General features: G+C 31.0%; 11 protein-coding genes and 1 pseudogene across 12 annotated transcripts, besides 5 other annotated features; 8 read left to right on the top strand and 4 right to left on the bottom strand.

Annotated features, from left to right (window-relative positions):
* Window positions 1-132: 132 nt before the first annotated feature.
* On the top strand, window positions 133-3280 carry TVAGG3_0838470 (putative phospholipid-transporting ATPase family; the record flags this gene model as incomplete). Its single annotated transcript, XM_001319152.1, has 1 exon — window positions 152-3280. The coding sequence occupies one exon, from the start codon at window positions 152-154 to the stop codon at window positions 3278-3280; it is 3129 nt and encodes a 1042-aa protein (XP_001319187.1).
* Window positions 3281-3616: 336 nt separating this feature from the next.
* On the top strand, window positions 3617-4536 carry TVAGG3_0838460 (syntaxin-16 family; the record flags this gene model as incomplete). The annotated part of the gene is made up of 1 exon (XM_001319151.1): window positions 3725-4441. The coding sequence occupies one exon, from the start codon at window positions 3725-3727 to the stop codon at window positions 4439-4441; it is 717 nt and encodes a 238-aa protein (XP_001319186.1).
* A 179-nt stretch (window positions 4537-4715) lies between these two features.
* Window positions 4716-7194, top strand: TVAGG3_0838450 (phosphatidylinositol-4-phosphate 5-kinase related family; the record flags this gene model as incomplete). The annotated part of the gene is made up of 1 exon (XM_001319150.1): window positions 4718-6829. One exon carries the CDS (start codon window positions 4718-4720, stop codon window positions 6827-6829), a length of 2112 nt encoding a protein of 703 aa, XP_001319185.1.
* A 57-nt stretch (window positions 7195-7251) lies between these two features.
* Window positions 7252-8501, bottom strand: TVAGG3_0838440 (mitogen-activated protein kinase kinase kinase 20-related family; the record flags this gene model as incomplete). Its single annotated transcript, XM_001319149.1, has 1 exon — window positions 7280-8452. The coding sequence occupies one exon, from the start codon at window positions 8450-8452 to the stop codon at window positions 7280-7282; it is 1173 nt and encodes a 390-aa protein (XP_001319184.1).
* A 1676-nt stretch (window positions 8502-10177) lies between these two features.
* Window positions 10178-11216: a mobile genetic element.
* Window positions 11217-15049: 3833 nt separating this feature from the next.
* Window positions 15050-15087: a mobile genetic element.
* A 1177-nt stretch (window positions 15088-16264) lies between these two features.
* Window positions 16265-16301: a mobile genetic element.
* A 155-nt stretch (window positions 16302-16456) lies between these two features.
* TVAGG3_0838400 (proton-transporting ATPase activity, rotational mechanism) lies at window positions 16457-17133 on the top strand (the record flags this gene model as incomplete). The annotated part of the gene is made up of 1 exon (XM_001319147.2): window positions 16464-17114. One exon carries the CDS (start codon window positions 16464-16466, stop codon window positions 17112-17114), a length of 651 nt encoding a protein of 216 aa, XP_001319182.1.
* A 52-nt stretch (window positions 17134-17185) lies between these two features.
* Window positions 17186-17738, bottom strand: TVAGG3_0838390 (Chain U Ribosomal Protein S10p/S20e; the record flags this gene model as incomplete). The annotated part of the gene is made up of 1 exon (XM_001319146.2): window positions 17360-17731. The coding sequence occupies one exon, from the start codon at window positions 17729-17731 to the stop codon at window positions 17360-17362; it is 372 nt and encodes a 123-aa protein (XP_001319181.1).
* A 1279-nt stretch (window positions 17739-19017) lies between these two features.
* Window positions 19018-19212: a mobile genetic element.
* Window positions 19213-20225: 1013 nt separating this feature from the next.
* On the bottom strand, window positions 20226-20839 carry TVAGG3_0838370 (uncharacterized protein; the record flags this gene model as incomplete). Its single annotated transcript, XM_001319145.2, has 1 exon — window positions 20643-20825. One exon carries the CDS (start codon window positions 20823-20825, stop codon window positions 20643-20645), a length of 183 nt encoding a protein of 60 aa, XP_001319180.1.
* A 207-nt stretch (window positions 20840-21046) lies between these two features.
* On the top strand, window positions 21047-21663 carry TVAGG3_0838360 (uncharacterized protein; the record flags this gene model as incomplete). Its single annotated transcript, XM_001319144.1, has 1 exon — window positions 21053-21496. The coding sequence occupies one exon, from the start codon at window positions 21053-21055 to the stop codon at window positions 21494-21496; it is 444 nt and encodes a 147-aa protein (XP_001319179.1).
* A 361-nt stretch (window positions 21664-22024) lies between these two features.
* TVAGG3_0838350 (uncharacterized protein) lies at window positions 22025-22665 on the top strand (the record flags this gene model as incomplete). The annotated part of the gene is made up of 1 exon (XM_001319143.2): window positions 22029-22553. One exon carries the CDS (start codon window positions 22029-22031, stop codon window positions 22551-22553), a length of 525 nt encoding a protein of 174 aa, XP_001319178.1.
* Window positions 22666-23099: 434 nt separating this feature from the next.
* Window positions 23100-24033, bottom strand: TVAGG3_0838340 (protein kinase protein; the record flags this gene model as incomplete). The annotated part of the gene is made up of 1 exon (XM_001319142.1): window positions 23137-24021. The coding sequence occupies one exon, from the start codon at window positions 24019-24021 to the stop codon at window positions 23137-23139; it is 885 nt and encodes a 294-aa protein (XP_001319177.1).
* Window positions 24034-24901: 868 nt separating this feature from the next.
* Window positions 24902-27449: part of a mobile genetic element that runs on past the window's edge.
* TVAGG3_0838330 (MULE transposase domain-containing protein) lies at window positions 25969-26916 on the top strand (the record flags this gene model as incomplete). The annotated part of the gene is made up of 1 exon (XM_001319141.2): window positions 25969-26916. One exon carries the CDS (start codon window positions 25969-25971, stop codon window positions 26914-26916), a length of 948 nt encoding a protein of 315 aa, XP_001319176.2.
* TVAGG3_0838320 lies at window positions 26953-27186 on the top strand (annotated as a pseudogene). Its single transcript has one exon. A coding segment is annotated over exon 1 (234 nt).

Below are 27449 nucleotides of genomic sequence, written 5' to 3'. Positions count from 1 at the left end.
ATCTATCAGAGAAGCCTTTTTGACCTATCGTTGCCCTACCTCTATTTGATCGCCCACATTCAATTATTAAATTTACTAATCAATACTACGTAACAAAATATTTATCATATAAAAATTTTCAAAAAATAAACGTTGGAATTAAATTTTGAATATGACTACTTCAGAGGGTGATACTCCTCATGAAGAGCAAAACGAAGGCCCATGGGCTGTTATTCCTTTTATTTACTATCAGGACTACCCGGACCAACAAGATAACTACGTCAGAACAACGAGATACAAATGGTGGAGTTTTATTCCATTAACTTTATACGAGAACTTCCGAAATCTTACAAATATTTACTTCCTTCTCGTTTTGATCATGTCAGCGCTCCCATATTCCCCTGTGAGTTGGATATTTAACTTCTTACCTTTAGTTTTCGTTCTTTTGGTCTCAATGATTAAGTTAGGAATCGAAGATTACCTGAAGTACAGACAAGACATTAAGAGAAATAAGAGTCCTGTCAATATTTACAGATTTGGCGAATGGACTACTGTAGAATCGCATCAAATTCATGTCGGCGACCTTGTTATGATTAAAGCAGGTGATACAGTTCCTTGTGACATGTTATATTTAACATCTTCGAATCCAAATCATACAACAAACTATAGTGAGACTAGCTTAAATGGCGAGTCAGCAATTAAGACAATGAGCCCACATCCAGCGTTTGAGAACCTTGAAATACCAAAGACATTCTTCAGAAAACAATTTTACGTTCATGTTGGTCCTCCAAGCGCAAATCTCTACAAATTCGACGCAAAACTAGTTTGTGATGACCAGAAGTGGGGTATCTCTATTCATAACATCTTACTTCGTGGTTGTGTTATGCATTTTACTGATTATGTCATTGGAGTCGCATTAAGAACAGGTCATGACTGCACAATTATGAAGAATAGAAGATCGCCACCTGCAAAAATGACGAAATTTGATAGAGATATCAACAAAATGATTATTTACATCTTTTGTTCGAAATTAACTTTAGTTATCAGTCTTTCTATCGCCAATATGATATTGCAACATAAAACAGCACTCCTTTCTTTGGTCAGAGATTCATATGGACTTGCTTTTATCAAAACATTTATGCAATTCTTTATTTTATTAAGCTACATGATTCCTATTTCCCTTATGGTTACAATCGAAATCATCAGAGTTTTCCATATGTTGCTCATTCATTGGGATTACGGCATGTTCTACGAAGAATTTGGTTATGCAGAGTTACATAACTCGAATATGATAGTAACATTAGCCAAAATCACCCATGTATTGTCAGATAAGACAGGTACACTAACGGAAAACATCATGCAATTGGTCAGATTCGTTGATGAAACAGGTGCAAACAAATCTGATGAATTTAGTGAATCAGTTAAATCAGATCCAAACAATCTCCAGAAATCCCTTAAGTTCATTAAGTGTCTTGCGCTATGTAATGATGTCGTTGTTTATCACAATCCGAGTGGAATTACCGAATACAACGCAGAATCACCAGATGAAGCTTCTTTCGTTAAATATGCGAATGAATGTGGTGTTTCATTGAACGACCACCAGCCAACATCGATCGAAATCCACGTTACAGAACCTGATGGATCAAAAACTGTTGAAAAGTACACGATTCTATCACATATTCCATTTAATTCTGATAGAAAACGTATGACAGTCGTATTACAGAAAGAAGGATCCGAAGAATTAGTTGTTTATTCGAAAGGAGCTGATTCTATCATGTATCCTTTATGTAACGAGGTTAAATATGACAAATACGTTAATAAATATGCTTTAGCTGGCTTCAGAACACTCGTTTTCGCTACAAGAACCCTTACAAATAGCGAAGCCCAAGAATGGAGAAAAATTTGGAACTATGCAGAGTCAACGATCGAAAATCGCGATGAAGAAATCGCCAAGGCCGCAAAATATGTTGAATGCAAGCTAGATGTCGTTGGAGTTTCAGCTGTAGAAGACAAATTACAGCCAAATCTTCAAGATGCCATTATGTGGCTCAGAAAGGCTAATATTGCCCTTTGGGTTCTTACCGGTGATAAATTGGAGACAGCAATTGAAATTGGAAAGACTTCATCAATTATTTTACCAGGAGCAGACACATTAGTGCTTTCCAACCCCGATGAAGAAGAATTTAAAAAGCAGATCAATCAATACAACTCCAATTTCGATGAATTTACCGAACCTGTTTTAGTATTAACTGCAGAAACTACGACATTAGCATTAAACAACAGGGATTTGTTCATGTCGTTAGCAACTAAATGCAGGAGCTGTATTTTCTCACGTGTTTCTCCAATAATGAAAGCAACAATTGTATCAATGGTGAAGGAACGCCAAGGAACAATGACTTTGGCCATTGGCGATGGTGCCAATGATGTTGGTATGATACAAGAAGCACATATAGGTGTCGGAGTCTTCGGAAGAGAAGGTTCTCAAGCAGCTCAATCTGCAGATTTCGCAATCCCTCGTTTCAAACATCTTACGAGACTGATATCTGTACATGGAACATGGGCATACGTCAGATTCCCAACTGTTGCTGTTTATATGCTTTATAAGAATTTTGTATTTATTTTAGTTGTTATTTGGGCGGCTTGCGATACATTAGCAAGTCCACCTAACTTCTATAATGAGTTCTTCATCTCCTGTTTCAACCTTGTCTTCACATTACTCACTCCTTTCGCTTTTGGATTTTGGGAACAAAATCTTTCAGCGGAAGTTCTCGAGAAACATCCAGAGTTACATGGTTTGCAATCCAATCCAATGGAATTCAAGCATCTTTTGTACTATTTGTTGCTTGCCATCTATCAATCCGCAATTAATTATATTATAATTAGATTCTCATTGAGAAATAATACATTTGAAGCAAATGGATGCATTACATATTATGCTGTTGTTCACACTGTTACTTTGCAGTTAATGATATGGACAAAGAACTATAATGGATGTATTATTGCTGCTTTTTGTTTGCAATTTATTCTTTTATATTGTGTTTCTTCTATTTATTGTTTCCTTGTTAATAAGACATTACAATCATCATTAATGTCTTTGTTTGGTGAAGTTGAAGGATGGTTTACTTTATTTGCTGCTGTTGTTTGTGCAATTATTCCTCCTTTAGTTTTCGAAGTTTTGATTGATTATACGAAACCTTCTCTCGAGAGATTGATGAATGAGAAGGTAAATAAAGATAATAGAAGAATCAAATATGATTCTCGTGTTCAAGTTGAAGATGAAAATGAAGATCAAAATCCATAATTTATCTTTTTTTGTGTAATAAATATATTGTTTGTTTATTTTTTATTACAAATCATATCTTAAGTTATATCTTTCTTATTTCAATATAAAGTGAAAATTAATTCTGATATTAAATAGGTTTTAGTGATGCTATGCAATAAATCACTCTCTTTACATATAGTATGACATCACAATAGATCACACATCTATACATTTATTATTATACCAATATTCAAATTAGATTTGTTGCTATATATTGTATATACTGTAAATAACATTACAATTCCAGTAAACACATTGGAAAATGCCCAAAGTTGATAAAAACAAGGTAGGATACATGAATGTGTTTGATTTCATAAGTAAAATGCATACATAAAATCTATTTTTTGAATGATATGAGAATTTTATGATGCATGATAACATAATTTCACATAAAAACATCGAATTCGTCAGATTTGATATGAAATGTCACGTTTTTCCAATCAGGGAAAAAACACTCTTCACATGTCTTTGAAAAGAGCAGCTGAGCCTCAGAGCGTTCAACAACTCGTCAATAATTTCGAAAAACGTCTCAACAGCGTTAAGAAAGAGTTACCAAATATCAGCAATCCATCAAAGAGAGCAACAATCAAGAAACATCTTAAAGACCTCAATTCCCTCCAGGTTCAGATCGCTCCATTAATGGCTAATGCTGCTCCTGATGTTCAGGATAAGTATGAACGCCTTAGTGGTGAGTACGATGATATAAAGCATGACACAGAAAGACAAATCGAAACTCTTGATCAACAAGCTCAACAACAGGCAGCAAGTCATGGCGCCCCTCCATCTGGCAATGTTTTACAGCAATCACTTATTGACGATGAAGCAAGAGAAGTCGAGTATATAAATCGCCAGTCAGCAGACATTGTTGAAGATATGAAGGCTCTTGATGAAGCTGCTTCCATGTTAAAGGAAAAGATAGATGAACAACACGAAGTTGTCGTTAGAGTTGATAATACAATTGAAGATGCTCACGAAGAGATGGTTGAGGGTAACAAGAGCCTCAATGTTGCCCAAGAACATCAGAAAGCTAGCTCAAGATGCCTCTATACTATCTTAATTATTGTTATTATATTTATTGTTGCAGTAGGCCTCATTGTCGGCCTTACAATATATTTCAAAAATAAGAACAAAAAGAAATAACCGTACTTCCTCTTTTGCATTATAAAATTATTATAAAAATTGATGCGTTTATATATTCATTAAATTTTATACTTAAATCTTTTTGTACACATAAAACAGATTATATTGAACATATTCATGTCCAATAAATTTACAATTCAAAATCAAATTCAAAATGTTTTTAGTGAATTTTTATAAATTTGTTGTTTTTACATGAAATATTATTGATTTTTTGAATTAAATAAGATGAGTTTTTAAATCATAGAATATAAAAGTGACATCAATACGTTATTATAGATGAGTGAAGAGCAAGAAACGCATACTGAAAACCAAGAAGAAATTCAACATGTTGAGGAGGAAGATGAATCAGAGGATATTCCTGACCAGCAATCAGAAAATTCGGCTGAGGATTCAACAGAAAATCCATTTGGTTTTCTATTTTGCTCCTCCGTTACAAAATGTTTTGCACAAACTGTCACAGATAACAACATAGTATTCTTCAGCGGAAATGAATATCAAGGCGAAATGAAAGAAGGAATTATTCATGGAAATGGTACATATAAGTGGACAGAATTAGGTGCACAATATACAGGAACATTCAAATGGGGTGCTCTTACCGGCGTTGGAACAATCCAATGGAAAGATGGCTCTGTTTACACTGGCTCTGTTGTTAACGGAGTTCGCGAAGGCAAAGGAAAGTATCGCTGCAACGGACCCAAGATTTTCGTTTACGACGGAGAATGGCATAATGGACAATTCCATGGAGAAGGAATTTGCTATTATGGCGAAGAAGGCTGCGAACATTATTATGAAGGTCATTTTGAGAATGGCTTAAGAAATGGCAAGGGAACAATGCACTATCCTACAGGAAATGTTTACGAAGGCGAGTGGCTCAACGATAAACGCCACGGAAAAGGAAAATTCTTATGGAAAGAAAGCGGTTCATATTACATTGGTGATTTCATTGATGGTAAAATGGAAGGAAATGGTGAGATTGTTTACGCATTCTCTGCTCAAGCTCCATCAGTTCAATTTGTTCAATCAAACAGATATCTCGGTGAATTTAAAGACTCACTCCGCAATGGAAAGGGTACATTCTACTACGCAAATGGTGCTGTCTATAAAGGACAGTGGGAAAACAACTTAAAGAACGGCCAAGGTACATTTACTTCTCGTGATGGTCGTGTTTACGAAAGTGAATTCCGCGAAGGCTCAATTTACCAAAATGGTCAACTTTTCGTTCCCACTCCATCAATTTCTCTTTCATTTTCTCTCGAAGGATTATTGGCTCCATCAGAATCAGCGGATGAAGTCATGAATTCCCTTTGCAACATTTACGTTCGCTTCCTTCCAAAGCTTCGTGCTCTTTACCAACAGTATTCTCGTATACAATGGGCAGATGATAAAACAATTACAGCTCTCAGAATGATCGGTATGTGGAGATTCATCCAAGATAAAGGTACAATCCTCGATCCCGACTTCCGTTTGACAGATGCAGATGACGTTATTAAATGGAACCTCGAAAAACCTTCTGTTCATGAAGAAGAGAATACACAACTTAGCAAGAAAGAATCATCACCACTTTTGAGATCAACATACAGATTTTCAATGAGTTCTGAAGATATATCTCAATCTGCTTTCAGAAACTTCCCACTTTCTGACGCTCCAGATCCATTTGCAACATTATTCCTTTACCAGCTCTTCGAATCTTTGGTTCGCCTTGCTCATCATAGACTTGGAAGCCAATTCCCAGATTCATTGATTTTACAAGTAACAAGATTCTTAGAAAACCTCATTTTTGTTGATGATACACAACCAGAAAATGAGTGGTCAACATTCAGACGCTCAATTTCAGAACAAGCATTTGATGATATGATTACAGAAGTTTCTCCAAAGCTTTTAGATCTTTACTTATCATTCTGTGGCTATTCTAGCGGTACTTCGGAGTTCCAGACAAAGCAACTTGACGCTGCTGTTAAATTAGATTCAAATGTCGACGTTGATATTGTTTCATATAACGGATTAATGACAGTTAGAGACTTAATCCTATTTATGGGCAAACGTGGACTATTTGAAAGCGGCGATCTCACAGTTATGCAGATTTTATTATTTATTAAGTACTCCGGAGTTTCTAGAGCTGTTAGTGAAGAAGAATCCAACGAATTCCGCAAGTTCTTTACATCATTTATGAAGTGTAAAGTTACATTTGTGGAATTTGTTCAGACATTAGTTTGGGCATCCTCCAATTTAATCAAACAAGACTGGACAAACATCGCAAAGTTTGAATACTTGGTCGAACATATTGATGCTTGGGTTCCTCCTTCAAATGAACCAGAACCAGCTGAAGCTGATGTTGAAGATGATGCTGTTGATGAAAATGTAGATGGAAAGGCTGATGCAAAAGAGTAATTATTGACTAAAATCAGATATTTATTGTTATGGTTTAAAAAATTAATTCTATTTATTTGTTCATATAATTCCAAACATATTAATACCTTCATAAAGCATTTAGTTCAGGAAGAAATTCAATTCAATTTGAATGATCTAAAAATGGGAGCAACTTTGAATTAATCATCCTATATAGCGTTTTCTAGATATTCTAAAAACTACAACTCATCACTCAGACCAGAAAGGGTGAAGTTGTTTTTTTTCTTCGATAAAATTGAGGTCTTGATCTCACATGTATCATCTGATAAACCAGACTAGAAATGCCCAAGCAATAAAATTCCGGTTTCATGGAATAATCAAATTTTGATTTTTTTTTTCATTTTTTGAGATTTTATGAATTAATTGAATTGAAATACTGCAATTTTTAATATAATATATAATATGTTTATAGCAAAAATCAAATAATATAATTTATGGAATTAAACTTCTTAATCTCTCGTATTCGGGGATCAATTCTTTGAGATTTATCTTACTGAGTTTCTCTATTGCCAAATCGTATTCATTGTGATTGATTAAATTCTCGGCAATTTTAAGATAACCTTTCTGTATTTGCAAATTAAAAACAGCTCTTTGATCCTCATGCAACTTCTCAGCCTCTTCAAGAATCATTTTCTTGATTTCGCCTGCATTTGGTCTGGATTCCGGATTAGTTGCCAAACATTGAATAGCAATGTCTTTAAGTGGGTAATCTTCAGTAACACACGAAGAACTCTCTTCTTTGCATATCTTCTTCATTTTTTTTTCATAAGAATCCTTAACGTATTGAAGAGCATTTGAAAACATCGTTTTTAGCTCTTTAAGGAATCTGAAGGTATTTGTGTTGTCATCTGTCAAGTCATCTATCAAGTCATTTAGTGCATAGTTTTTATCTTCAAGAGGTTTTGAGATTTTTGGAATTCCCGAATTTTCAAGTATTTTCAAAGCTTCGATAATAACGTCGCATTCGTTATAGCAATCAGAACTATCCATATTTTGTTCAATTATAGTTATTGAATTTAAAGCCCCTTCAAATGTATCTATTTTTAACATAAGATGTTTATAAAGGCGTTCAACCCTCGAAAATGGCTCGTTTCGCGTAAAAATAAAGTAGAAAAGGCATCCGAGAGAATAAATATCGGATTTAGGAGTGTAATTAGCGCTTTCCAAAACTTCGGGAGCTGAATACATGCCAGATCCATGAAAATTCGAAGATGAATACGGTATAACTTTTGCTGCTTCTTCATATTCTGCTAAATGTGGAAAATTATTTGTATCGATTCTTATTGAGGAAGAACTGACTTTACGATGCTTGTATCCGTTAGCATGTAAAAGTTCTAATTGATCAGCTATAAAATAAATCCAGCTATACTTTATTCCAATCTCAACAGGTACTTTATATTCATGAAGAATAGTTCCAGTATTTTCATATTCAATATAGCAATTTGAAGGGGAAGTATCGTAACTAATGATCGCGGGAATAAAAACATGATACTTGTGAAGTTCGGAAATTTCAATTGAAGTTGACCTGGAATCTTTATAATTTGAGCCAAACCAACTGTTGGGAGTGAGCATCATTTTTAATGAAGACTCTTTTGGATGATCCATTTTTAAATTTGAATGACTCGATAAAATCTTAGTCATTTTTTAAAAATTTATTCCACGAGTCAAAAGAATTCATTGGAAGTGATGTGAAGAACCATTTCCACAAATCATACACTCAAAGCTTTAGTTCTGACTGAGATTCTAAGAAAATACCCTATAATTCCTGGGTTGTCAATTTTTTGGGGGCCTATGGAGAAATTTACTTTATCAATAGCGCACCATAGATTCGAATCCAGAGCCTATAATTCTAGAAGTAGATGAAGGTACCCTAGAATAACTATGTGGTGTAGTTTTTATTGCTATTTAAGATATCACATAAAATATATTAATCAAATAATAAAAATTTCAATAAAATTAAATAATTGTTATTTTTATATAGAGTAGATATTATTTCTATATTTAGATCGAAAAAAATAAATAATTCTGAAGTACTAGTAATATTCATCCATGATGATTTATTTTTCAATATTATACAATAAGAAATATATTTATAAGTTTTTTTTTGAAAAATGTTTAAAATTGAGAGATCAAAATTTCGATTTGTGAAAAGAAATCATAAATCAAATATGTCCTAATTTTTGTTTTTATTAGGGTATACATGTTTTATACTCGAAGTACGGTATGTTGTTGTTTTTTTATTCAATAATTAAAAACTTGCATACAGGTCGTAAGGTGTTGGAATATCGTACACAGAGGTTACGCACATGTCTAGGGCAACTATTTGTTATGAATGAGTGTATTTTAAAAGATTTGAAATATCATAAGATTGATCCAAAATGGCATTATAATAAATGTTTTTATCCAATGTTAATTATATTTTAAATAAAGTAATGCAAAATTAATGACTTTTGAAAATTGAGAGAGAGAACAAAAAATAGAGTTTTTAAAAAACTAAATGTTGAAATAGTTTGAGATATCAATAAAATTAACAGTGAAAAATATTAATCAGAATAAATACAAAAATTGGGTATCTTATTGAAAAAATATGTGAAAAAGAGTGAAGATCAACCGAAATTTTATATTAATATAAAGGATATAAAAGAAATGTGAACGTAAATAAATATAAATTAAAAGATATAATTAAAATTTTTAATAAAGTTGAATCAAAGACAACAATTGATAGACAATTGTTGTCTTTGTGTACAACATTCACTTGAATTATAAACAATAACAAGTGTTTGTTGTTCACTGAGCAACTTTGAGAAGAATCATTTGTGATTCTTGTCAAAGTTGAATCAAAGACAACAATTGATAGACAATTGTTGTCTTTGTGTACAACATTCACTTGAATTATAAACAATAACAAGTGTTTGTTGTTCACTGAGCAACTTTGAGAAGAATCATTTGTGATTCTTGTCAAAGTTGAATCAAATTTTTATTTATTTCATGTATTTCTTTTTTAATATCGATATTCCTATTATTATTCTACCGTTTATTAATAAAAATATTTCTTGCAAAACCTTAAAAATAAAATTTTGGATTCTTCCTTCTCATATACTGTACCCTTAGTTCTTTATTTTTAAAAATCTTATTTGGCGGTTACTCTCAATTTTCTCAATTTTCTGAGCAATGAATTTACTTTTTTATATCAAATTTTAATGAATATCAAATCTTATAAACAAGATGTTGAAAATATTGATATTGGTGATTGTGTCTCCAAGATACCATTTCCTGTTGACAAAATAGATGCATTTGACGAAAATATCCTTGTTTTTACCCGGATTGTTAGAGTAGGGGTAATTTTAGCTAAAAGTGACACGCCTGTAAAAAGTGACACACCCATGAAGGGTGTGATTACCGATCGGTAATTTCGACAGTTTAGAATTTAAAATTTTTTATGGAACTGTTGCGAGTTTCATAAAGAATTTAAGGAATATAAGCAAAGATTTGAATCAAAATCTTAGACCTAAGCCGATCGATTCGCTCGCGGCTTCCGCGAATTACAGATCAGCAAAGATTTGAATCAAAATCTTCGAACTAAGCCGATCGCTTCGCTCGCGGCTTTCTTTATTATTTTAAATTTGCATATTTCCATCAAAAGTTCATAAGGTAAAAAATTTCGTTTATTTTTACTAAGAAAAAAAGGTTTTTGATAATAAATTTATTTTATTTCGAAAAAGTAGCAATAATCGTAAAAGGGTATTGATAGGCTTGCTAAAGTAACTAATTTTAGCTGTCAAATACTTTTGTATTTTGAAGTAAATTAGTATAAATTTGTTTTTACTTTTATTTCGAAAAAGTAGCAATAATCGTAAAAGGGTATTGATAGGCTTGCTAAAGTAACTAATTTTAGCTGTCAAATACTTTTGTATTTTGAAGTAAATTAGTATAAATTTGTTTTTACTTTTATTTCGAAAAAGTAGCAATAATCGTAAAAGGGTATTGATAGGCTTGCTAAAGTAACTAATTTTAGCTGTCAAATACTTTTGTATTTTGAAGTAAATTAGTATAAATTTGTTTTTACTTTTATTTCGAAAAAGTAGCAATAATCGTAAAAGGGTATTGATAGGCTTGCTAAAGTAACTAATTTTAGCTGTCAAATACTTTTGTATTTTGAAGTAAATTAGTATAAATTTGATATTATTTTAACTCCCTTTGAAAACCTCAATTTTCCATACAGAGGGAACGGGAATAGCATCCAATATTCCCTGAGAATGGTTGCGCATTCTCAGTTCCCTCTATATTTCGAACGAAGCTCTCATCGGTCTTTTTTTTTTAATACTAAACGTTTTTTCCCTGTCACTTTTAGCTAAAATTTGGGTTTGCCCAGATAATTTGCTATTGTATCTTAAATTTCGAATTTTCACAGAACGATCAACAAATAATGTACCACTTTTTATTGGAGGAAGGACTACTTGAATCATTTAATAATAACAGTCTAAGATTTAAAATTGATTTATTGTTGGCTCTTGCAAAATGCTATTGCATATTCTGAAAGTATGATTTTATGCATGACAAAATTGAATTAATAGATTTATCATATGAGAGCCAATTATTCGAAGAAAATTGCCCAAATTTCTTAGAATACTTGATTGAATTAACAGATGAGGATGGTTCATAGAAGTTTATATGAGGATTTACTTTGAATAAATATAATTTTAATGAATTAAAAATTAATTTTATATATTTGGCTATTGTTATTATTTTTAGAGTATATGAGTTGGGGCAAAGTGAAACAAATTTTTGACATAAAAGAAAGTCTTTGAAGAGAGTTAAAGAGAAATTTTAAAAAGATTAAAAAATAGCATATATAAAATTTAAGGATTTGATATGGTAAGGAGATATTATTTGTGACTGTCTCACAGAATGAGACGTTTCTCTACAATCTTCTTATTCCACATTAATTTTCTTCTCAAATCAAGTTTTTATAGTATACTAATTTTTATTATGAATATACTATAGAGGCATTACATACAAACACACCTATTCAGCACAAAAATTCACCTAATCTTCCAATCTGTATGTTTTATCAATTGTTATCATTTCATATAATAACAATTTATATGGTTGACTAATCTAATTTCATATTTTCCTATTAAATACTAATTTACACAAAAATGGTTTTATCAAATCTTTATGAAGTTATTAAATTCCAGATTATATTGCTTACTTTGCAAGCTAACTATAATATAGTGTGATAGCCTTATTGAACTTTGATCAAATACTCCTTCGTCCGTTAAAAATTAAGATGCGTTTAAAAAATCGGAAAAAAATTCTTTTGTTTTATTTTTAATTTTTCAACCGATAAAACTTTTTAGAAAAACTCCAAATTCCAAGAAATGCTTAGATTCAATATGAAGAACATATTCATACAGTCATTTCGTTTCAAATTTCAATTTTCAAATCGAACAAAGCTGCAAATTTGAATACTTTACAAAATTTTGAAACGTCTTTTCCCGAATGAATATTGAGTTTCAAGCCGGACAAGCTATAGCAAAACTGATCCTTATGACCCACTCTATCATTTTGGTTTTTTTTGCAAAACGTGGGTAAACACCCATCTCATAACACATTTTTTGCAAAATTTGGTAAAATCCGTGTAAATGCTCAGATACATGTGGCCAATAATATTTGAATACTGACAGGTCCGGATATTAGGTTTAAATAGCTGATTTAATTCGAAATATGAAAAAAGATGAAATCTCAATGTAATATAGTAAATTAAGAATCAGTATGAATGGTTATATGATTTTGATAAAAGAAAACTGAATGAAATAGAACAAAATTTGAATCTCAGAATTTAAAAGTAAATAGAGAAGAAAAAGTGGCTTTAGGGGTTTTATGATAGGTTATTGTCGGGTATTAGAAGTGAACGTGTTGAAAAGAGATATTCAGTTAATATGAGACAAAATTAAAACAAGAATTGAAGATTGTGTATGAATGTGTCATTCTGGGAGACTTGCATAGACAATGTCTCCCACAATGACACATAGCACACAATAACAGTGCACTGTTGCACTTTGTTGACAAAAGATACACAATCAGAAGAAGATTGTGTATGAATGTGTCATTCTGGGAGACTTGCATAGACAATGTCTCCCACAATGACACATAGCACACAATAACAGTGCACTGTTGCACTTTGTTGACAAAAGATACACAATCAGAAGAAGATTGTGTATGAATGTGTCATTCTGGGAGACTTGCATAGACAATGTCTCCCACAATGACACATAGCACACAATAACAGTGCACTGTTGCACTTTGTTGACAAAAGATACACAATCAGAAGAAGATTGTGTATGAATGTGTCATTCTGGGAGACTTGCATAGACAATGTCTCCCACAATGACACATAGCACACAATAACAGTGCACTGTTGCACTTTGTTGACAAAAGATACACAATCAGAAGAAGATTGTGTATGAATGTGTCATTCTGGGAGACTTGCATAGACAATGTCTCCCAAAATGACACATATAGATAAATAAAAGCATAATATGCTATTTTGTGTTTCAAAGTATTACAAAATGATTCTTCTAAAAGTTGCTCAGTGAACAACAAACACGTGTATATTCATAAATAACACGTGTTTAACGAACACATAGACAACAATTGTCTATCAATTGTTGTCTTTGATTCAACTTTGACAAGAATCACAAATGATTCTTCTCAAAGTTGCTCAGTGAACAACAAACACTTGTTATTGTTTATAATTCAAGTGAATGTTGTACACAAAGACAACAATTGTCTATCAATTGTTGTCTTTGATTCAACTTTGACAAGAATCACAAATGATTCTTCTCAAAGTTGCTCACTTCACAACACCCATTAATTCTTTTTGATATTACACATTAAGCTAACCAACCACACCAGTCATTTTATTTATATAGCTTTTATCCGTAACATTTTTAAAGGATTTCAAATAATTTACTTTTTCAAATATTTACTAGTTAATATCTCAATCAATTTATCCTCTTATTTATATTTTTAAAAATTTTCATCTCCATCACCATTCAATTTGGAATCTCATTTTTAAAATATCTTAATATAATCAGAATTTTATTAGTAGGTTAAAATATTTGCGAATATTAATTATTTGGATCAAAGCTTTCATACAATTACATTAATTTTTTTAATCGAAATTCTATTTCATTACTACTCAATTTTAAATCATAGCAGCATTAATAGCTCATCTACTTATATTCCATCATAATGTTATTTTATTCAATTTTTATATATCTGATTTTCATATTTTTTCAAATTCTGTCGCAAAATCTTTAAAATTGTTATATTTCCTTACAACACGGTTAATATAGTATTCTCCTTAACTTGTTTAAATGCAATTTTGCAATATTTGAAAATGATCAAAATATCCTAATGTAAATGTTTGCTCTTAGAATTCAGTGTCATAGTCGATTGTTTCTAACAAATTAATCTTTTTTGCATTGATTTTCGAAGTATTGCATTTTCATTACGGCCAAATCTGCTCTCTTTCATTAGATTGATAGCTCACAATAGTTCTTGTAATCAGAGAGGAAATATCTTACGAAATATACCTCTAAATTTTCACTTTATAGATAAATGTTATATTTTTCCGTTACTCGATTATTGTCCAATAAAACCACAATCATATTAAACTTCGTCCAAAATAAACAATAAAGAATAGTTTTTAAGTTTCTTAAACGGTTTATGAAGGTTCATATTTAATCGATTTTTTTATTTTCAATTCATGTATCTATCCTTCGTTAGTCTATCATCCCTTCATAAATTATCTGCAAAGAATTTTGTAGAATCTCAACTCTGTGAGGAACTACAATAAATTGAAAAGTCATTTTGTGATATCAAAATCCAATATATTATTCTTTCTAATACATATTAATAATATCTTGAGATGTAGTACACTATATATATACTTTCAAAAATCTTATATGTTTATTAGTTATTGAGATAGAAGCGATTTAATTCTTTGAAAATCGACGAAAAGTGCCATATTCATAAAATTATAGGGTAATTCAAAAATGAATTCATTGGGATTTCTCTCAAAATTCATTTCCCTGAAATTTTGTTTTTATTGTCAATGATTTGTTGTGACATTCATTTCCTATACGGTGTAGAAATAAAAATAAAAAGAATAAAGACAAAGGATATGTAGGTATGTGTTGTAAACAGAAATTCATCAAAAGTGACACCTCAGAAAAGCTAAAATATTGAATTTTTGGAACTTTTGATAGAGCACGTTTTTAAATATTAATTAAAGTAAATGTATATTTTGTAAAGATTCTTTTTAATAAAAAAATAAAATTTTGAAGAAGAACACAAAATCTTCTGAAAAATAATATCACATAAACTCATATTATTTTCTAATATATAACTATTTTATATAAAAATCAAATTCAATGATCTTAAAAGCGAAGGATAAACCTCAAAATTTACGAATATAATGAGTGGGAATATAATGCTTATCTATCATAAAACCATATGAAATATTAATTTTTGCTTTACGCCTAATTTTTGACGACAATTAGCAAAAAATGTTAAATGTTAACACTCAGTCCATTTGAATATGAAAAATAAAATTGACTTTGATTAAATGTTTTTATTTATCATGCAATTCTTCTTGCGACCAAAGATTTGAATAAAAGTTCAAAAAATAAGATAGCTTAAAAAATAATATACGGTAGTGTTTACTAATAGATGAATAGTATATAAATTCTATTAAAATGGATTTGATCCAAAAAAATATAAAACCAAAAATAATTGTTATAATTTAAATGAAGAAGTAATTTAAAACGATTTTATTTATGATCAAATTTTATATATTTTTTGGATCAAATCCATTTTAATAGAATTTATATACTATTCATCTATTAGTAAACACTACCGTATATTATTTTTTAAGCTATCTTATTTTTTGAACTTTTATTCAAATCTTTGGTCGCAAGAAGAATTGCATGATAAATAAAAACATTTAATCAAAGTCAATTTTATTTTTCATATTCAAATGGACTGAGTGTTAACATTTAACATTTTTTGCTAATTGTCGTCAAAAATTAGGCGTAAAGCAAAAATTAATATTTCATATGGTTTTATGATAGATAAGCATTATATTCCCACTCATTATATTCGTAAATTTTGAGGTTTATCCTTCGCTTTTAAGATCATTGAATTTGATTTTTATATAAAATAGTTATATATTAGAAAATAATATGAGTTTATGTGATATTATTTTTCAGAAGATTTCATTCTATATGCCTATGAAAAGTACTCTCAAAACTAACTTTTTCCTAATTATAATTAAATCTCGAATATTGTATTATGCTTAGTATTATTTCATTTTTCTCATTCAATTTAGAATTTACAAATGTCAAAAAATTGAGAGCTGTCACTTTTGATGAATTTCTGTTTATTACAGGTATGTAGTGAAGTATTAATGTTCTTCGATTTATTATAATATGATGCTCTAAGAGGCTATGAAAATATTTCTTTGGCGACTTTTTTTTCAAAAAACTAATCAAGAGAAAAGTAACGATTTTTGATCGTCTTTAATCGAAGGATATATTCTACAAGTAATATGGCTTCGACTCCTCAGCAACGCGTTGAGCAAATGTGTGCATTATTTAGAGAACAAGCAGAATCAATTGCCATCGAAAAGCAAACAGAAGCTGCTAAGATAGCAGACCAATACTACGACCAACAGATTTCTTTAACAACAAACAATCTCCAAACCGAAGCTGAACGCCAAGAAAAGGAAATTGAAGTTAATAGACAAATTCAAAATGCTAAAATTACTAACAGTGCAAAGCTTGAGATCCTTAAGGCACAGAAGAAGGCTTTGAATGAATGCTTAGAGGAAGCAAAGAATAGACTCAATGAATTCAGCAAAGGACCAGATTATCCACTTGTTCTTGCTAAACTTATAGCCGAAGGAGTAATAATTTTAAAGGAACAACGTGTAAGACTTACAGTAAGAAAAGCTGATGTCGAAATTTGCAATAGCATCATTCCAAAGGCACTAGAGATGGTCAAATCAGTAGATCCAAATCTTGATTGCAAGTTAATCGTTGATGAAGAGAGATATCTTCCTGCAGATCCTCACTGCGCAGGCGGCGTAGTTTTCACATGCCATAAAGGAAAGATTCGCCTATCCAACATTTTGAATGAGCGCCTCAAACTTGCTTATGATGGAATTCTCCCACAAATCCGTGAAATTGTTTTGGAATAAATTCTTTTTATATCATATTTGAATATCTTTTTTTTATTTGTCTTATATATCATTGATTTATAAAGCTAAAGCAACATAACACAAAAAAGTAAATTTTAATGACCATGGTCGTATGATATTTCATTTTTTAGTATTTGTGTTAAATAATAATTAATTTTATTTAAAAGTAAGACTAAATCTTGGAGCAAGCTGATTACATTTAATAGAAAAGCTCAGTAATTTTATTTCAATGAAATTTTAATAATTTACTCTGTAATAACTGAAACTTCAACATGGACGTCTGGCTCAAGGGCGATCTGTGTAACTTGCTTGACAGCTTCAGCAGTGCCCTGGAAATCAATAACACGCTTGTAGATACGAAGCTCGAAATGATCGTATGTTTCAGTACCGTTACCGCATGGAGCACGACGTGTTGTGATGCGTAGGCGGCGGCGTGGCATTGGAATTGGGCCGCGGACCTCAAGATTGCCCTTCTTTAGTTTGCCCATAAGATTTCCGACAACTCTCTGAAGGTTTGGAAGCTTAGAAGATGTGATTGTAAGGCGAATCTTCTGAACTGGAAGATCCTCAACGATCTCCTTCTTCTCATCGCCAGTGGGGACAACGCGGTCAGCCATTAGAAAGGGCAACCAACCAGAGTTTCTCAATTTGAGTTACATGATGCTCTGTGATTATTACCATAAATAACTACAGTTTTGATATTAAAAATATATGGCATTCCAAACGGGAACCGCGGTTGGTTACCATGGATTTCCGTCACCGGTCACATTTTAAAGATTTTTAAAGCCTTATAAAAATATGCTTTGTAAATCATTTTTTGTAAATCGGCAAAAATTTGGTAATTTTCTTCAACTAATAAATCTGCGAATAGCATTTATAATACAAGAACAATCTTTTAAAATGCGTTTGATTCATTTTTGTATAATTTCATATAGGCACATATATTCTTCCGGGACTTTCCGTGATTTTACCGTAAAATCATTAGTTTACACCAATTTCCCCGTATTTTGAATAGTTTACTGCACTTTTTCCGTAAAATTGAGTTACGGGAATCCGCAAAATTTCCGGACCTCATTTTTCATAGAATATAATAATAATATTTGATAAAAAGATATATTATTTATATTTTTGATTTTTGAATTACGGAAAAAGTGAATTGATAACTTGATTTTTTTATATGGTTAATTTTTCAAATGATATTATGAAGATCTAAAATATTAAAAGTAAAAAATTGAATTACGGAAAAGTGAGGTCAAAAGTGAAATAAATTTGCAGAACAATTTTCATTGAAATAAGACATTGAGTATCACACTTTAGTGAATCAACATCTATAAGAATGAAGTGTTTTGAAGCTGAAATAATATTGAATAGAAATTAATTTTTTCTGAAATTTTGAATGAAATTATGGGAAATAAAAAATTACTAAATATTGTATTCATACAAATATATTATTTTAAAGGAAAAATAGATGCTGATAGAAACGATGAAAAATTTTGAAAACTTTACAATTAATTTATGTTCGTTAACCACAGAGCTTGCAATCCAAAGCTCACGTTAGACTACAAGAGTCATGAAGTCTCATACTAAGGGATATCCAACATATATTTTAATAATCTAATGTTTGTGACAAATATTCAACATAAAATTAAGTTTTCGTTTCGTTACAAGGCATTCATACTTTGGAGATATCATATTTAATGTACAGAAAAGTTAATATTAAACAATACATGCTAAAGAATTAATAAATAAGATAATAATAAATTTATACGTAATTACTTTCATTTAATATGCTTTATGCTGTATAATATTGATTAAGAGGCATTAAAAGGTTCCATAGTCTGCTTTTATAGGCAAGATTTTTGATAAAAATTTAAAATTTTGAAAAATGATGAGAAAAGGAAAAAAAAGGTAAATGAGAGCAAGAGGAGGGAAAAAAAGAAAAAGAAAAGAAAGGGAAGGGAAAAATAAAAGAAAGAAGGACATATAAAAATTTAGATGCGCATTCTTAATGCCGAGGCGGCTTGCCGCCGAGGCGCGATTTTTTAGGCCTCTACGGTAACCCGGCAATGTTTTTTTAAATCTTGTACAGCCCTATAAAAATACATAAAATTAGTATTCTCTCACTCTTTTTCCTTAAATTGTTCAAATTTAATTATGACCCATTTCAATTCATGGCTAATAGATGTTAGGAAGCTATGTTTGCTACAGAAAATCTGGATACTTGATTATGAAATACTGTTATCCTTTATATGATGTTTTATAACATTATTTTTTTTCAATATTATAAGATAATAATTGTGGCAAGCAAATAGTATTAATTTTATTCAATAATTATTGCTTGTAGCCACATGATAGACATGGTATAGCATAGAAAAATTTTGGCGTGTGGGCAATTTTAACGACATTTTTTAACGCGATACGAGCGTAAGTCCATAGAATGTGTTTTGAGGGAAACTATAAAAATCCAAAATAGAGGTAAGTGCGCCATTATTACCTGCGAAGTTACATGGAATAAATCGAAGAGTAAGTACAAGATGATCTTGCATCTTTCCAAGTAAATGAAATTTATTAAAATTAAGATGATAATATTCATTTATAGTATGTGTATGATGTTTTTTCAAAATTTCTTCAAATAAAATGCAGAGAGAGGGTCAAAGTTGCTATTTGTCACTTTTCCACAAGTTGCTATAGTTGATCTCATTCACTGAGGTGAGAGACGCATCTAGTGTAATGGGATAAACAATGGGATTGCTGCTCTAAGTCCTAGGTTCGAGACACATTGGCTTCATTTTTCTCTTTTTTATTGACGTAAACTATTCAATTTTTGTGTTCTCCATTCAAATTTCAGAATTTTTTTTGCAGATTTCACGCTACATTCGAAGTTACCTTTTGTAACAACCACCACTGCCTACGAAAGACGAAAGTGTGTCACGATTTCACCCGGAAATCCGACGGTTGTTTAAGAGTAAGCACTTTTGGTCGTATATTAATTTAACTAATATGAATTTGGATTGTGCTTTCCTTATTGATGTAATGATATTTTCACTAATAAAAAATGAAATATACACAAGAAAAAAATTATTCAAAAATTATCATTGCATTTTATTTGAAGAAATTTTGAAAAAACATCATACACATACTATAAATGAATATTATCATCTTAATTTTAATAAATTTCATTTACTTGGAAAGATGCAAGATCATCTTGTACTTACTCTTCGATTTATTCCATGTAACTTCGCAGGTAATAATGGCGCACTTACCTCTATTTTGGATTTTTATAGTTTCCCTCAAAACACATTCTATGGACTTACGCTCGTATCGCGTTAAAAAATGTCGTTAAAATTGAACCGCGCCAAAATTTTGGTAGAATAAATTTTCATGTTATTGCTTCAATAAATCAATCTTTATTATAAAAAGCTCCTGAATGGTTCATTGTATAATCAAAAACCGAACTTTCGTATGACCAAATTAAAAATTTATTGACTACAGTATTAATGATCATCTATTTTTACTAAAAGTGATTATTTAGTGGCAGCCACATGATTGGTTCTCCTTTGGTTTTCCACAGCCGCATGTTTGAGCCTCTTTCTTTTCGCCACTGCAGCACTGACCGTCCTTCTTCTCACCACAGCACTGGCTGTGACTCTTTCCTCCGCAGCATTCTCTCTTTTCTTGTTTCATACCTGCAATGCAGTATTTTCCACTCATTTATTCTAATGAATTTAATTTGAGAACTTTTGAATTTTGATTGAAAATGAAATAATCGTTTTGTAAAGTTTCCTCATCATCCTTATTTCAGGCGATTTCCAACTGCCTTACTAATATTTATTAGTCTACTTCATCCCATTCATCCCAGAGAATAATAAAATCATATAAAATAGTTTAAAAACGATACGTATTATTTGGTCAATCGAAACACTTGCAAATTTCAAAAAATGAAAAATGGAAAGAAAAAGAATAATCAGCAACAAACTAACGAAACAGAGCGAATATTAGCATCAGATGTCGAACCAGACGAACGTGGAATGTGCGAATTTTATATTAATATCAATGATAAACCTCGTGTTAAAATTTTAATTCCGTTTCGTTGCAAAGTTAGAGATATTTTCGATTTATTCGATCCAAAAGATGAGATAAGTTGGGTTACGCATAGTATTGTAGTCAATGATACTACATTATGGTACGATAATTATCTTTATCTATACGAAAATATACTCACAAAAGATATTGCCGCCAAGATCGAAGAAGATAAGGGCGAGACTCTTTTTGAGATTATTAGTTTCTTTTTTGGAAAATATTTCACTTATTACTATAAAAAATTTCGTGCAAAGTTTCAAAAAAAAGAACAAGAACCAGAAGAAATCGATTCAGAAAGCTAAGTATCGAATTCGATTTTTCATATTTTAATATTTCAAACCAAACAGAAGTATCCGATTTTACGCCAGGATAATATCATATCCGATCTACTGTTTATAATATGCCAGATGGAATACTTTGTTCTCAAGCAACTATAGGCTTTTATTGACTTTATTATTCTATATTTTATTTGGATTTCATGGTGTACCATAGAAAAGATTATGTTTGTAATAAATATTTGTTTGTATAACATCCTTCATATTTATTCTTTAATTGATCTATCTTTCTAATGAAAAAATTTGTTCAATATATCATAAAAAAACATCTTGAATTGAAATCTACTACTTTGGTCTATAGGAAGAAACCACACCCCTATCAGGTTTAATTGATCGGCGTATTTTATTAATGTTTGAGCATTTTTTTCGATCTTTCTCCAAACAGTTTAATCGAAATGCTTTAACATATTATCAAGATGCCAGATTTATAAAAAAATCAACATTGAAAATTTTGCTTAGAAAAATTGATTCAGTTTTTCACTTTTTAGATTACTTTTTGATGAGCTCTCCACCAAATCCAGTTAAAATTCTTCGCGTTGTGATTTCATCTAATATAAGTGGAACCGTCCTCGCCGAAAAATCAATTGACTGGCGTTATACAACAGAACATGTTACCATTGCAAAATTGTGCCAAGTTTTACTTCAGCTTTCAACTGAATTTGATGACGGCACTGTTCAATTTGCTTCATTCGAACCACAAGAAAACGAGCCTCCTGCTTCTTCAAGATTAGCTTCACAAAATTCTGAAACACGTTACTTAAATTTAGGTCTGCTGCTTAAAGACGACATAATTACTGCCGTATTTTATAAAATTAATGCAGATAAACGTCAGCCAGAGCATGCAGATTTTATATCTCAGGTATCACAGAAAATCCACGCAGCATTTGCGGCTAAGCATTTGAAGCTACATCAAAGCTTACGCGAGACCTTAGAAAAGATAGTACAAGAGAAAGCAACAATGCCACCAGATGCAGCGGCTCAGTTTGCTTCATTTTCTGATGAGATCCCATCATTTGTACATTAGAATTGTGGCTTACACCATGTAGAAAGGCATATATTTTATTATTTTTTTTTGAATGTTATTAAATAAATATCTTCATCTTTCCGAAAAATCTATATTTCCATTTACTAACATCAAATTACTACGTAGCTTATATTGCGCTCTTTTAAAACAAAGCTAGATTTCCTTATAACATTTTACATCGCAATTTGAAAATGAATAGCTAACAAAAGTGCGTTTTGAAAAATTTTGTAAACTGTCAATATTGATTTTTTTTTGACAATGTAAACTCTTTAGAGATTCAAAAAATTAATCATATTCAATGATCTCTATTGATGGACTTGTATTAGTAGGCACCATTGGGAAAGGTAAGTAAGTTTTGATATATTCAAGAACATATTTCGCATAATTGTTTGAAATGTATCGACCAAAATGGAATTGAATTATCCTAACGTATATACTTAAAACACAAGCCAATATAATCAATATTTTCTTTTTAAAACATCAATTAATGAAATAATAACATAGAATTTTTTGATTATTTCAATAAAAATAAAAAAAGTTGGTATGAAACAGAAGAACTTTATAACTTTATGCATAAATAAACTTAAACTTCCGGAGCAGCATCCATATTGAAAAGATCTGGATGCCAATCGAATTCATTACCATCAGGGCAAGCAGCAATGGCTTCATTGAGCAATTTGCGGAATCCCTCGTAATCTGGCTTTGAGACGTACTGCATGTTAATAATCTGTTTGTAGATCTCTTCGATTTGTGGAACCATTTCGATAAGAGGAGCAACGTCATACTTAGCCTTAATGTTAAGAACCTCCTGTGGGTTCTTGTTGTCTCTCCATGGAAGATTATCTGTAAGGAGGTCTGCAAGAACGTAGAACCATGAGAACATATCATCACGGCGAGCCAAATCACGTCTCATGTGTGTATTTGGTGATGCATAAAGGAGTGAGCCAAAGAATCCACAGTGTGGCTTTGGAGGCAAATGCATCTTTGCACGCTCATCATAGTAAACTTTAGAAAGTCCGTAGTCGATCAAGGCAATTGGTGCTTCGCGTGAGTGTCTAAGCAAGACGTTTCCTGGCTTGATGTCACGATGAATGTAAGAAAGTTCGTGAACTGCTTCAATAGCGTAAAGAATGTATTTAGCCATTGTGAGAGCACACTTCTTTGATAATTTCTTGTTTGGAAGTTTGTTGATGATATGTTCGAGTGATGGACCAAGATACTCCATGGCAAGCCATGTGTAGTCATCATCAGAACCGGATGCGTAGAACTTAGGAATGTACTTTTGATCTTTAGCTTTTGTAAGGAAAGTGATATCATTATTAAGAACTTTCTTTGGCGATTTCTTTGGTTCTATTTTGATGGCAACTGATGTACCATCATTCTTGTTCTTTCCTAAGAAGATTTCACCGAAGCTTCCTTGTCCTAGCTTTTTGATTACTTCAAAATCTCCGAAGACGCGGCCTTCCATGATTTTTTTAGAGCAACCACCATTTCCATCTCAAAATATTTTTTGCTCGATTCACGAAATTTGATATAATTCATGCGTGAATCAATGGACAATATTCATGTTGTTTTTGTCTGACCAATAAAAGGACTGACCATTTTAGAGAAAAATAATCGTCACGATCACTTTTATTTTCTTTCTAATATTTCATCGGATTTAAATCAAAACAGTCCAGTTTCACAGTTTTGTTATGGAGATACTACTACGAACCGACCTTTTGAGCACATATTTTGAAATAAATGTCTCAATTTCAATTGTGATCTTTTTATTTAATTCTTATTGTCGTTTTTATATCTTATTCAAACTTTGTATTGCAGGAAAATAGTAGAGTTTGCTCTGAGAATGATTCAAATTCCATCATAAAAATCTTTTAATGAACCTACCATTATTTAGAGCCATTTAATGTAATTTTAATAACCAAAAAAATTTGCTGAGAAAAATATTAATGATACTTCTCTTATGATAATGCATTTCCGATTTCCAATAGAATTATCAATAATCACATAAAATATTTCATTTTGTCATCATACCTGAGACACATTTGATGAGTTTGTTTCGAAAATAGGAAGAATTGATTGAACTCTGTTTCGATCAAGAAATGTAAAATTATTCAAAATATTTGCAAGCAGACATGAACATTTAAAACCTTCAATACATATACACTTCAACTGATGCCACCATTTTTTATATAATCATAATTTGCAAAAAAAAATTTGTTAAATTTTGGCTTTATCACCCATTTTTGGCCATATTTTAAAATGACATAGACAAGTGTGTTAAATTATTATATTAATTTTTTTTGAGCAATTGTATGAGATGAATTTATAAAAAAATTGAGAGGGAAGGGGCGGCGACAAATTTGCCCAGCCAGTAAAGTATTCAATTTTTTTGCATTTTTTTTAAAGCTTCTTCACTTAAATCATGGAATGTCTCAAAGACAAAAGTAGCATACAGCATGTAAAGCTAAAGAAAGATAATCATAATTAATACCTTAATTTTTAATATTACGCATTTTTAGGTGCAAAATTTAAAAACATTCTAATACAATAGAGCAGTTTCCAAAAGTAGCATACAGCATGTAAAGCTAAAGAAAGATAATCATAATTAATACCTTAATTTTTAATATTACGCATTTTTAGGTGCAAAATTTAAAAACATTCTAATACAATAGAGCAGTTTCCAAAAGTAGCATACAGCATGTAAAGCTAAAGAAAGATAATCATAATTAATACCTTAATTTTTAATATTACGCATTTTTAGGTGCAAAATTTAAAAACATTCTAATACAATAGAGCAGTTTCCAAAAGTAGCATACAGCATGTAAAGCTAAAGAAAGATAATCATAATTAATACCTTAATTTTTAATATTACGCATTTTTAGGTGCAAAATTTAAAAACATTCTAATACAATAGAGCAGTTTCCAAAAGTAGCATACAGCATGCAAAGCTAAAGAAAGATAATCATAATTAATACCTTAATTTAATATTACGCATTTTTAGGTGCAAAATTTAAAAACATTCTAATACAATAGAGCAGTTTAAAAGTAGCATACAGCATAAAGCTAAAGAAATAATCATAATTAATACCTTTAAAGTTTAAAATCTTGATTTTTTTTAAAACAATATTTACTTTAATACATACAGCTTAAACCTTATACTTGTTTTCTCTTGTGAGAAAGCAATCTTACAAAGCTAACAATCCTAAAAAATAAAGAATTAAAATTTAATAATTTAATCTAACAAAATTTCTCTCTTTATCCTTTTGCACTCTTTATATGCAACTCAAATCCATCATATAATATTCCTATAATACTCTTGCCTCAAACAATGACGAACAAACTGCTATTCTCATTTAATTACAGACCAAATCTATTCAAATTTCTGAATTTTTAATTTTCATTTCAATTTCAAATGGAATTAGAAGAAGAAACTATCTTTACTGTTATGGATCTTTGTAAATTTGGAGTTAAACAAGAAATACAAGCACAGTATGGATATGGTGAACGTGTCAGGAAAGAAAGATCTCAGATTTCATTCCACTGCAAATATCCAAAATGTCCTGCACATTTTAATGTTGCAATCTTGGATCAAAATAAATACAAACTAATCAAAATAGTTGAAGAACATGATCATTCCGCCCCAAATGACAAAAGTCAATATTCGTCTGTCTTTTATCGCAAATATTTAGAACATTACTTCCAAACAGATGACAATCAAAGAGCGATAGCACAGCTAAATGCATTCAAAGATCTTGAAATTCCTCTTACAGGTCCGTCCATTCCAGAGATGTACGCTCAAAAACCACGTGCAATCAAACGATTTGCAGAGAGAATACATGCTCTTCAAACTAGATATTCTCCTGACGATGTTGTGTCATTGCAAATCTTTGTTCAGACAGTACAAGAAGAATCTCCAGATGATCTCATTGCATTTGAAGTCTCAGACAATAATATGTGTTTCTATTACGCGCCTTTTGAAGGCAAAGCTTATGCGCATAGTATCAAGACATTTCATATAGACAGCACCTATAAATTGTTGCGATCAAACATTCCATTGTATGCATTTACTGGCAAAATCAAAAATTTTCACATTTTCCCTTTTTTATATTTCTTTTGTCAACCAGACACTTATCAAAACATTCAAGTTTGCGTGTGCGCCTATCTCAGATGGGTAACAATTGAGCCAGAATACATTAGCATGGACTGTGCTCCACAGATAGCTCAAGCAATAGAAGAAAGCATTCCACAAGCTCAAATACTTTGGTGCGGAGTACATGTTCTTCGTGCAATTCTTCGCAAATCAAATAAGTTTTCTTCTCAAGAAAAATTTGAACAATTCTATAATTTGATGAAGGATTAGTCTTCAAATTAGATGCAGAACATGGGGAAGAAGCAAATGCTGCCTATGATCAAGTTCTGGAGTTGCTCGACACAGATCTAACAGCATCTCAATACTTTAACAGACAATGGCGTTACAACATATCAAGATGGATTGCTCGTGACAGGCGTGAAGGCGACGCAACTAACAATATTGCCGAAGCTCATTTTAGAACACTCAAACATGACTATTTTCCTGATCGAAAAAATCTCAGAATTGATGATGTTATTATATAAATTTATACAAAAGTGATACCATCTTTCGTTATCAAACTCAAAATTGATCAAAATCCAGCAGATGACCGTGTCATTTGGATCATGGAAAAAGCAACTAACGCAGAAATTGATGTAAAAAGACAAAGAAAAATCGAGAGTATTTCAATGCTCAATAGATTGCTCAATGCTGTTAGTGATGACTCAATAGATCCCACTAAAATATATCCTACCTTGAAAGTATTATTACAAAGAACTCATTTTATTTAATTTTGATTTTAATTTTAGATTAAATTATTAAAT

This window comes from Trichomonas vaginalis, chromosome VI (assembly GCF_026262505.1).
Source record: "Trichomonas vaginalis G3 chromosome VI, whole genome shotgun sequence".
NCBI classification, from domain to species: domain Eukaryota; phylum Parabasalia; order Trichomonadida; family Trichomonadidae; genus Trichomonas; species Trichomonas vaginalis.
The sequence above is the reverse complement of the archived record's forward strand: the minus strand, read 5'-3'. Positions and strand labels throughout refer to the sequence as shown.